We start from the raw sequence: 12,249 nt of genomic DNA, 5'->3' as shown, positions 1-12,249 counted from the left end.
CACACCAAAACCCACTGCATTTGGTTCATCCTCAGTATCCCCGTGTCCTGCAATAATGTCAAGTTCATACCCAGAAGGCTCTCACTGACATACTCCTCCATCTCCAGTTGAGCAACTCCACCTCATCCAGGCAGGAAATGATAAAATTTATGAGCAACTTGATTGCTTTGCGGCTTAAATAAAGCAGTGGCAAGAAGCCACTGCCCTTCAATAGATTCTGCAAATTTCTGAGCCATCCGCTTTATCAGAGAGACCTAAAATCTGTTCTCCTCTCTGTGTGGTGGATTCTCAGAGAGCAGAAGAGCGAGCAACCAAAGGATTCTCAGGAGCTGGGCGCAAAAACTAAAGAGAAGACTTACAGGTCTAGGGCAAACAGAAAGCATCACACTTCATCTCTTCAGACACACCAGGACTTTACCACCCAAAACCACAAAGCTAAGAAGGGGAAACTTCACAGAGACTTGATCAACGTTGTGAATCAAATCATCTTGTGTCCAAAAAATCAGTAAATGCTTGATCTCCTTGCCCTCTAAGAGTAAGATACAGACCTTGGACTCAGCTTCAGCAAAAATGACTTTAAATAGCAGTCATATTAAAATGAAAAGTCTTCTCCTAAACCCATTGTGTTTCACTTACAATTTCTCCTTGAGAAAACAAAAAGGAAAAAAAAATCATATGTAACAGATGAGTGGTCATTTCAGAAATGAACTCCTGCAAAGGTCTCAGCACAACTGCTGGGAGGGCTCCTGTGAGATCAAACAGATTTAAATGGGAGGCTGACAGGAATGGTGGAGCACCACACCTACAGCTTGCTCTCTCTCCAGGTTCTCTGATGTCATCTTCACAGAAATCAATACAGCTTTAAGTTCAAGTAAATGGGTGAAATGCTGGAAATCTGTCAAAACCTTCAGAAAACTTCCCCTGGTTTTCAGTGTTACTTTTTTCCCCCCAGTTTCCATTAGTATTGAAAACCTAACAAGTTGAATCAGGAAGGAAGTATCTGATGATGCCATGATCCGTGTGCTACCCCCCAGACAAATCTCCATCAGCTGCTGAATTTAGCTCTCTTCAATGAACTCAGGCTGGACACAAAACCTCCAGGACACTTCCAGGGAAGTCGGGATTTCAAACAAACCAAGTTATTAGCAGATACTCCATTGCTGACTGAGTCAAAAAAACCCTGACTGCCAACTTTATAAGTAGCATTGTGTTAAGAGCTCCCTAAGTATATCTTAAGGGTGAATTTCTATGAATCTCAACATAGCATAAAAACTTCAAGGCAAAAGCACAGAAAAGATTAAAATCTGTGTTTCTCCCTTTGCACACAGAGTAACTGTCTCCCGGTCTCACACACACAAGAAACTTTTTAGGAAGCAAAATTAACAGTGGCAGCATGGAAACTAAAAATCAGGAGACAGAAAAAACAATGACCACTGTCTGTTCATTATAAAAGACCCAAATTAAACAAAGAGTGTCCACATCAGAGCTGGAATACAGAGGCATCTTACACAGAGCAGCAGCCAGAGATGTCAAAATTTGTAGAGGAAACAAAATTAGTTAGGTAACTCCTTAAAAAAAATGGACAAGAACTTAAAAATGGCCAACCTGAAGCAGAAAAACCAGTGGCTTGGTAGACTACATAATATCATGAATAATAAAAGGAATGAGACAATATTTACTGAGTTCAAAATTGCATGAAAAATACTTGCAGACAGTTCTATAAAACCTAAAGAACAACAAAAAACTCAAAAAGAAGTGAAGCAAATGCTACAGAGGAATAAAGTGGAAATTAGTATGCACAACAGTCTATAAAATCAGCTACAGCAGCTTATTTCTCAGTTGCATATTGTACTTTCTCAGGAGAGAATGAGGTGTTGTATAGCGACAGGTAATAAGAAGCCAAGTGCACTGAAAAATTCTTTTTCTGCAGTGATTGGGAGGAGTGAATTTTTTACCTGAGAAAAGAGAACATTAAAGAACCCGAAAGACATATTTAAATCATTGACTGATTAAAGGAGGAGATTAGGTGTTCATGTTTTCCTTATCTCATAATGCAAACAGTAGAACACATAAAATTATGCCACAAGACAAGTGTTTCAGAAAACAACCCAAACTTGCTTTCTGGCAACAATGGGATATCAATTCCTCAGTCATCCTAAAACTTGAAAGTGGGGAAAAAATCTCAATTCATGAAACTAGGGAGAGAGACACTATGATGGTATTATGATGCTACTACTTGTTTTTCACCCAAAAATGGAGAACCTGGAAGCAGATAATTTAGTTTGGAAACTGCAACTATACACATATCTGGTAAACTGAATGTCTCACACCAGTTCACTGCAAAAGAGTGACAGTCCCTGCATGAGAGTCTCTGGTTTGGGTGAGACGAAAGTACTGTCTGTGGTGCCAGGACTTGGAGCAGGAGCCTTGCTTGTGACATGGGTCACATCCCTCTTTCAGTCAGGAGACCCTGGTTCAAGCTTCGGGATGAAAATTGTCTCAGTCTTAAAATTATGTTTATGGCCACAACTGTCTAACTCAGGCTTGCACCATGGAGAGAAAAAAAAAACATTTTTAGGGTGTTATTTATCTATATTCTTTTAAACATCCACTTCTGTATGAGAAGAACTGTGCCCTGAACAGCACCGCCTACACCAACTTAATCTCTCAACTATGAAGGGAGCCAAGAGTGACCAGCTCACATACCAATGAATAAAATGGGTATGTCTACACTTAGTCAAATAAATCCTACTCCCCAAGTCCACCATGGTCTTAGAGCTGCATAGATTTTTCACAGATTCTTTAATGCCATCTACTGGTCTTGTGAGTGTACGGCTTCTGTTTCCTTCGGGCCACGGAGCTTGCTGTATCTGTCAAACAGCCCTGCCTGCCCGACTACCTCCTGTAAGTTCTTTCTGGAATTCTGACCATGTGGGTCTTCCATGAAGTCAGTACAACGCTAATGCTGCTCTCCAGACAAGGAATTCTGAGACTCTCCTGACAGATGCAATCCAAGAATGCAGGAGTGGCTGAGGAAGAGGACAGTAAACAGCAGTGCCCAACCAGCAGACAACAGCCAAGGCAGGATCTAAAGTGGAGAAGCTGGCAGCTGAAGGGGGCTGCCGACAGTAGTCAAAGGAGCTGACAGGTGGGGAAGGCCATTTCCCCCTCCAACAGCCGCACAAACCCCAGGTCTCCTCACTTCTTGAGTCGTCCCACAGCTGTCAGCTGGCTCAAGAGCACAACTGCTCTGAGGAGATCCAAGTAGGACCAACAAGCCAAACATATTTTATGCACTGTCCTCTCGAAAAAAAAAAAAAGCTTAAACCACTTCTCCCTAAAATTTCCCCAGAATAGTTAGTCTTCAGACAGAAAAAAAAAAAAGCCAGCCTGAGCAACACTAGACCATAAATCTGTGGTGCCTTACGACTGTCTCTAGCTACAGCTCAATCACTGTGACTGCAATTACAGCTGGTAACTCTGAGAAATCCTGCATATTCCCTACATAATTTCACACACCTCAGACAAATTCATATTTCACCTGGGATTACAATCCCAGTTTGAGAATCACTGAGTTAGGGCAAATATTTCAAAATTACAAGAGCTTTGATAAGAGATGGAAATGCAGAGATAACTTCTATTGCTATAACCAATTCTGCAACTGTAATAAAATGGAAATATTTAACATTAAGAAAAACCCAAGTGTATCTAGGTTTAGCCCTATTTTGACAGGTCTGATACCGATATGCTAGGACTACCTATACATGAATTGAAAAACATCCGTTTGATCATTCTCTAGATGGTAACTGAGTAACCGATATTTAAAATGTGTTTGCTGAGCCCTAGATGGAAACAAAATTTCCTCTCTACAGTTTCTGTAGAGTGTTGTGCCTTCTACACTCATCCCTATCCCAGAGATTGAGTATCTTCATTGCACAGCTTACAGCTAGGACCTTGTGGACCTGTTAATTCCCTCATTAAAGAGCTTGCCACAGAATAAATAACTTCCTGCTGATTTATGAATTCAAGTCAAAGTCTTCAATCACCTTTAAATCCCCTTTAAACCTTCAAAAACCTTTAGCCAGATTCCTAGCCAGTTTAAAAGAACGGTGTTCTACCCGTATCAAGAAGGTAAGACAAATTATTTCTTCTGAGAGTACAATCTACTATGTACAACACTTTTTAAGAATGAATTCATGATTTAGACCATCCACAGTTCAGTTCCCTGTCTAGGTGTTAATGGAACTTGATTGTTTCTTTTTTGTTTGTTTTTTTTGCATATAGCAACCGGTAAAACTGGAAAGAGGTAAAACCTTCCACATTTTATCAGCCTATCACATTGTATCACCTGTACAGTGGCAAAGACAATAGGATATTGATCTTTGTTGGGCTGACCCCATCACTGTGGTACAGACAAGAATGTTAGCTTTACGTCACAGCAGAGATACAGCTACAAACCCCTTTATTCTATGGGAGCTATTGGAGGAATAGAGTATGAGCTACCCAATACAGTCACAAGAATTAAATGAGACACGAAAAGAAATTCTTCACAATGAGAGTGGGCAAAAATTTTAGCAGACTGCTTGACGATGCTGTGAAACCTCCATCCTTAGATATTTTCAAAACTCAACAAGGCCTTGACAACCTTGTTTTTAGCAGAAGGTTGAACTAGATAACTTCCAGTTTCCTCCTATCTAAACTCTTACGTGATTCCAATGAACAGACTCAGAAAAGTCAGAAAAAGACCATTTCAGTGGGAAATTAGGAAGAGCGAAGTGCTGGACTTGATCTAATAGAAAACGCAGAAAATGTCATCCATTCTTTTCTCACACAAATAATAATTTCTGTAAGTAAATCTTCCATTGTATGCTCTGTTATTCCTCAAGTTCCACTTTTGACCAAATTTGAATTGGAAACATTAATACATACCTTCAGCACACCCCTCTAATCTCTTCTTTTCTCATTTTTTATCATTTCAATACGAAGTTCCCAGACCAGTGTTTATCTATCCTTTATTTATCCCTAGGCCATTATTCCCCTTATTAAAGACTTTCAGAAGCTAGAGCTGGTAATAGCCACAGAATTTTCTCTGCCTCTTTTCTATGCATGCTGATTCCCAGCTGTTTGCTCACTGACCCATTCCAAAGCGCTTCTGCTAATGGGACTTTTACTGGAAAGGTATTTCCACCGTTTACTACAAGAATTATTCTTCTCCCCTGACACAATCCACATACCTTCATCGGCCTCTTCAGTGCTTCCTGAATATCCACGCGCTTCCGCATAATGGTCTGGTCCAGTTTGCGCTCGAAGGCCAAGAGATCCATGTAGGCCTGGGACTCAGGAACCAGCTCCCGGATCTGAAAGGAAGCAATGAATATCCAAGCACAGGAAGCACGAATCTGCCGTGCTCCCGAACAGCAACATCGACACAGTCCCAGCCCTTGGACAGACGTGCCTAGAGGAGTTCTCCCTCCGGCAGCATTCCCAGACAGTGGGGCAGGTCTCAGTGGCGTGGACAATGTGGCACAGACTGAAAAGCACAGAACTGAGGCTAATGCATTCTGGAAGACCCTGCCTGAATCCACAAGGCCTGAATCAAGGCTGTTTTCCTCGAGTGAGGCTTAGCCGCCAGCAGCCAGGGAGCCACTACTTCCAGCAATCCAAAGTAAAAACTGTCCCGTCGGATGCCAGCCTTTGTCAGCACATCTTCCTGGCTGAGGTGAAACTGACCTTCACGTCAAAGTTTCAACATGACCAGATATCAGGTGTCAACTTATGATCCTGCCAACTTTTATTGGCACTTTAATAAATTAGTTAACTACATTAGTTCTACTGACAAACCCCCTTTTTTATTTTCTCTTTTACAAGCAAGTTAGCAGAGAAGGGGATATGAAGTAGGTTGGAACGAAGACCTAATGAACGGAGCTTAGAAATGCTAAATATACCCTTAAATGATAATTTGGAATAACTCCTGCAGGAAAACCATTAAAAAAAGGTACTGTAAGTAACTAAAATAGGTCTACTACACAACCTTTTCTATTTCTACAATATTCACTCTAGCTTTCACTTATTTAACTAAAATATTTAACTGTTATAGTATTTCCACAGGAATTAAAAGTGAGTTGGTATTCCTGCTTTGCTTTAGAATCACCATTAGTTACTGTTACAATTACGGTTTATACCTGGTGTAAGGCACAACCACCTACGTGAGAGACACTAGGCATGCACCTGCTCCCTGTGCTCCGCAGGGACATGAGAACTCTTGCACGAGGTCATGCCAAGAGCTGGCTCTCCTAGGATTGTGTCTCTGACAAGGTTCCAAAGCTGTTGCCTTTTAGCAGCAATAGCCTGAGGCAGAGCGTTGCAGAACCTCACCAGGCAGTGTGGGAGGAAGAAGCTCTTTTGCTCATTGGGAACCTGCCCCAGGTGAGTTTCATCTGACGCCATTTCCCTGCACTGCCGGAGCAGCAGTGGGCAGGTATTCCCTAGGCCCCTCTGCCATATGTTTTACAGGTTTTTGCCGTCCCTTTCTTAATAATTTTCTTTTCCAGCCTGAAGACGAACAATTTCTCCCTGCTGTATTTCGACTGATTAAGATTAACAAATAAATGTCTCTTTCAACCTACTCTGCTTGTTTTGACATGGCAGAATACCTGCTCAACTTACAGCAAGACTGATCCTTTGGAAAAGCAGAAACCACAGAGCAAAACCTGTCCAGCTTTAGCCGAACCATTGTATTTTTAACTGCTTATATGCTTTCTCAAAATGTTCGTATCAGCAGAATAATAAAAGAATCATGAGCACGAAGAGCAAGCATTACCCTGGAAACATCAAAGAATTGACAGGCAGCTTGCAGAGCAAGGGCAGCAAGGCAGTGAGTGCAAATCTTTGGACACAACAAAACACTCCAAGGTTTTTTTCCTGTTCTGCACAGATGAAAAGATTCCTCATTTCCTCGCCGGAAGAAATTAATCATGGTGTTCTGCAGTCAATTAAAAATTCTTTGAATTTTTTACCGAGAAAGTGTTTCCAACCTTTAATGCCAAGTTCCATCAGAAGCAGTTTGTGAACCCCCCGGACACAGGGTGAAAAGGCAGAGGCCTATACAGTCCTTAAGACACAGCCTATACAACACAGGTGATCCAACCTTTCCAGCTAGTTCAATGGGTACTAGACCCAGGATCTAATGAAAAATCCAGGAAGTTCATAGAAACAGCAGAAACCTTCAATAAATACTTTTATTCCACACTTTCACATCTTTTGTCACATGAAAGTGAAAGGGCTATTTCCTATTCCGTTCCTATAACCAAACCGGATGTTAAATATTTTAAGATGCTAAAAAGTACAAACACTCTAAGGTCAGCTAAAGACAAAACTGCATCTAATTCCTTGAACTGCAAATGGCCAGAGACTGGGAGAGCATTTGAGAGTAGAATTGTACTTGCTGTGCTTGTATTCTTCTCTAGGGATGTGTTATGGTCACAGCAAAGATGGAATTTTGGGCTAGATCAAAGGTTCACCCAGGCCAGTTTTGGCAGCCCTCACAGTCTTTTGCTTTCTCACCCTGCTAATGGAATAACCTTTCGGAGGCATGATAGTGCATATGTTACAAGGATCTGTGCGGCCTGCTGAATTCCTTCTCTTGCATGGTTTGCCCTAACTGAAAAGTTCACAGCTCCATGCAGGTCTACACTCCTCTACTGACGTCCTGAGTAGAGTATTTCAACACTTAAATTCTCCATTCTGGCCTTTATCTAGCTGAAGAAACTCCAGAAAGCACCAAGCAGAAGCAGCACCTTGTCAGCCAAGGTTTTGAAGCGTATATAGTTGTACTTTATCTTTGAATTCCATGGATAACTGTAAGAGATTACTACTAACATTAGTAAGACAGTGTCTTTCTCGAGGCTGGAGTTATCTTTCTGTTATGAAAATTCATAGGTTTCAAACTTTTAAAGATCAGTAAAAAGCAATTATTACTAAATTATGCATTTTTATCCTTGATTTTCAAAGGTTTTTTATCAACGGTGACAAAAAAATGGCTAACTTGGAAGTGGGGGCAGTGAGGACAGTGTGGAAGAGATGCCATGATGGGAGAGTCTCTCACGATTTTCTTGTAGAAGCAGCACGATGTGAAGGCCCCACCACACCTGCCTGTAAACAGATGTCCAAGGCTTGTGAGACAGAATCGGAAACCAAGGAAAAGCAGCAACACTACAGATTCTGAGATACGAACAACATCTCTGGATAGCTTCTATGGCTGTCACAGTACGACAGCTTGGAAAGCAACAACAGCAGCCAGAAGGCTGGGGAAAGCAACGAGGAAGCCCTCTGCAAGAAGTTCAGCAGCAGAAGGAAAGCTAAGGAAAAACCTAGGTCCAGGTCTGGTTCTGCCGCTCGTGTCGAAAGGCCCAGAGAAGGCTCCACGCCGACTTTGGCTCCACCGCTCCTGGCTGAGTCCTGTCCTCAGGCCTCTCAGGGTCCTGAGCCCAGGTCAGCCAGGGCAGCAGGGCTGTGCCGAGGGACCCTGACAGGCCGCAGAAACAGGAGGGCCCTTCAGCACGGCGAGGCTCAGCTCAGGAAAAGCTCTGCTGCTGTGACAGAACGACACCGTGCGTGCAGGGGGACAGGTGGGCATCGGCCGGGCACAAAACAGGTTGGCAGGAGAGGACTTGGGCGCCCTGATGGACAGACAAGTGCAGAAGGAGGCTGTGGGGTAAGGCAGCCGTAGCAAAGGTCAGCTGCAAGAGGGGCTGCATTAGCACAGGCGTTGCCATCGAGCCCAGGAAAGAGGTTCTTTCTCGCTACGCCACGCTGGTGAAACTGGATATGGACTGGTGGGCACAGGACCACAAAGACGTGACGCTCTGGAGCGAGGCCTGCAGAGGCTCAGCAGGATGTTGGGGGCTGGGGCATAGACCTGCTGAGAGAAGCTGCAAGAGCTTCTCCAGCCTGGAGAAGAAAAGGGAAAATGAGATTGCCTGGGAGAGTGCAACGGCCATATGGCGCTGGTGAAACACAGACAGGGCCAGCCTCCCCTTGGAGGTGCATGAGATTAGGGTGAGAGGCAACAGAAACTCACTGCAGCATGGGTTAGGGTTATTCACCCCCTATAAGGAATTGGTTTGTGAAAAAAACCTCTGAGAAAACAAGCAAGACACATGGGGTATTAAAACCTTGGAACAGGCTGTCCAAAAATGCTCCCGAGTGTCCATCCTTGGCTGGAGGTATTCAGAACCAGTCTGGTCAAGGTCCTGAGCAAGCTGATGTAACCTGAAGCTGTTTTGTACAACAGCTGGCCTGCACAACTTTCACAGGTCCTATTGTTGTGTACCTCCAAGTTCCCAGAAAAAAACCCAATAAATAAAATGGGAAGTATTTCAGGCAGAACAATTGGAGCTGCATACTTCACTGCCTAAGCAGGACAAACAAAATAGTTTCAGCAATCTTGATTTAAAAAACCCCAAAGCACTAATACATAGAGATCTGGCAGCTTCTTCCGAAACCGGCTACCCTGGAATTCCCATCTTTGAGAGAGGTTACAAAATCCAAGACCTCCCCCAAGTCTGACAAGCTCAATTTGATCCTCAGCCGTTTTTTTACTATCTATGGCAGGCGGACATAACCCACACATTTCACAGGTGTTGCTGAGAACCAGAATTTTTGTATCTTAAGTGGCAATGACTGAAGTCTGACTTGGCAGCTACTGGACAGTTTCCCTGCTAAGAAACTTTAGCCTGTAGCTTATTGCCACACAATTATATTCCTGCAAAATTAAATCCTTCTCAAATAGTTGACCTGGAGTGGCTCAGTGATCCTACCCAACCAGCACTATGCTCCAGGACTACGTCACAGGCTTGACCAGAGAGCCTGGAAATCCAGCAGGAGGTTACCTGTGCCAACTGCCTGAGCCATTATCGTAGTGAGGAATACTGAGTCATGGTCAAAGAAAGACAGCTAAGGGCTGACACTCCTTCTAAATCATACCACCCTGTGACCCCTAAGAGAGTGCGGTTTGAGGAGGATTTCTGATTCACTGCCACAGGGCCAGTAACACAGTCCAGTAAAATGCCAAAAGCAATCCATGTTCTTGGTCCTCCCCTCTTAGGAGCTGACAAGACACTGCTGTTGCTAGGTCGCCTCAGAGCATTCCTTCAGGCTGAACAAGGCCAGTTGTCTCAGTCTTTCTTCATGTGCTGATCCAGTCATTCAATCAACCTGACAATCATCCACTGACCTCAGTCCAGTTGGCCAATGTTTTTCTTGAATTCAGGATCCCAAAACTGGACACAGTGCTCTAGCACTGAGCAAAGAAGGGTAATCAAGTCCCTCAAACTCTTGGCTGTGCTCCCGGCCACAGAGCCCTGGATGCTGTTAGTCATCTTTGGTGACAAGGCACACCTCCTGCTCACACACAGCTCACTGTCCACCAGTGCCTCCAGGGCCTCTCCAGCAGTGCAGCTTCCCAGCCAGGCGGCCCTCCTCTTTCCCAAGGAAGAACATTTGACCTAGTAGACTTTCACAAAGCTCTTGTTGGTTCACACCTCCAGCGTGTCCACAAGCATATCAACTGGTTTCCCCACCCAGTGATTGGTGTCATCTGTAGATTTTATAAGCAAGCACTGCACTACCTTTTCCAGTGGCAGAGATGCTGGACTGAACTGCTGCTGTGACACATCCCTGCAGTGCTCTAGTGTCAGTATCTTCATGGCCAAGTGTAACCATTAGCCACCTTCTCAGCCTCATCGTCCAACCAGACGGCTGTCAGCCCATTTAGACCAAAATGTCCCAACCTGAATACAAGACTATTACATACGAGACAGCAGCCTTGAAAGGACATTGGCCAGTTCCCCCGGGTCCATCAGGTGCAGCCTGTTGGGGATCATGGAGCTGGACGGGTCAAGTTTCCTCACCTAAGCCCTGGCCCTATCCCCATCCACTGTGGCTGCTCCCCTTGGATGTGCTCACTGATCACGGGGCTCGGGAGGCATCATCAGTGCAGACTGAACAAAGAAGGCTTTCTGAGTGCTTCAGACTTATTGTCTCTGCCATCACTGGATCACCCAGCCCACTCAGCATGGGACACACATTTGCCTTGGTCAGCCTTTATTACTAGTGCAAGAGTAGAAGCTTTTCTTGTCCTTGATGTCCCTTGAAGATCTCAACTACAGCCGACCTTTGACTTTGCTGATACCATTCCCTGCATGCCCAGGCAATGTTTCTATACTCCTCCTTTGTAGCCTGTGCCTGCTTCACTTCTTGTACATTGCCTTTTGATGTTGGGACCACCACTGTTCTGGGCTCCCTAATAAATCTGCTCATTTTTCTGCATTTTAAACAGCTGCTCTTAAAGGTCCTTACAGACCTCCCAGCTTCCCTGAGCCACTCTGCCCTTCAGAGCTGCTTCTCAAGGAACCACACCTACCAGTTCCCTGAATAAGCCAAACTCTGCTTGTCTAGAGTCCAGGGTTTGTACTTGACTATTCTCCCTCCTCATCCCCTGCAAGATTTCGAATTTATTTCACAGTTGCTATATCCAAGGCTACCACACCCCCTCAACTCTTCTTTCTTACAAATGAATGGCAGATCCAGGTGTTCCTCACCTCTGGTTGGCTCAGATGGAGAAAGAGGTGGACAACAGCCATGCAGTGACCAAACCACAGCAGGACAGCTATTATGGCATGGGATCTGTGCAGAGAATTCCACATGGTGGTCAGTGAACAGCAGCAGCAAAATTGACTAAATATTTGTGTAAAGGAAAATGAAGTAGAGAAGATGAAAAGGAGAGGACAGGTGTACAAAAACCTGTCAGCACAGCTAGACAAAAAGTCCCCAGGAATTTGGGGCGGAGTGAGAAGAGCAGCAGCTAATACTCAGACAAGCATGCCACTGAAGGAGGGGCAGTTTGCTCTTTCAAAGTTGTACCCCACTCAGCAAGTTAAACAAGAAAAAGCAGAGACAGGCACAGCTATGATGCCAGAATGGTTTTCAGCTGAGATTTTTGCATCAGAATGGGTAGGCAAGGAAGTCAAAGAAACAGAACGGTGGATCACATTCACAGGTCCCTGGGAAAAATGTTATGACTCAATCCAAGGAGAAAATAAGACTGACCAGAAGCAATGCGGAGGCAAGGCCTGGAGAAAGAGGTCCAATCTGAGGATTAGTCATGTGACCCTACAGACAGTTTGTGGTCTGAGGTCAAAATTGAAGCACAACTGCTAAACTTGGGTCACAAGAGCAACACCAGCTCCA

General features: G+C 44.2%; 1 protein-coding gene across 4 annotated transcripts in view; it reads right to left on the bottom strand.

The window, feature by feature from the left end:
• Positions 1-12,249, bottom strand: part of SMARCD3 (SWI/SNF related, matrix associated, actin dependent regulator of chromatin, subfamily d, member 3) — a 49,623-nt gene that overhangs the window by 18,544 nt on the left and 18,830 nt on the right. For all 4 annotated transcript variants that reach the window (XM_066202985.1, XM_066202979.1, XM_066202993.1 and 1 more), the window contains one exon: positions 5,235-5,357. In XM_066202985.1, coding sequence (XP_066059082.1) covers positions 5,235-5,357 — 123 coding nt within the window. The remainder of the gene's footprint in view (positions 1-5,234; positions 5,358-12,249) is intronic.

This window comes from Chamaea fasciata, unplaced genomic scaffold (genome assembly GCF_029207755.1).
Source record: "Chamaea fasciata isolate MVZ Bird 193981 ecotype frontalis unplaced genomic scaffold, bChaFas1.0.hap1 SCAF_1, whole genome shotgun sequence".
NCBI lineage: Eukaryota > Metazoa > Chordata > Aves > Passeriformes > Sylviidae > Chamaea > Chamaea fasciata.
Note: the sequence above shows the minus strand (reverse complement) of the source record. Positions and strands in the feature narration are given on the sequence as shown.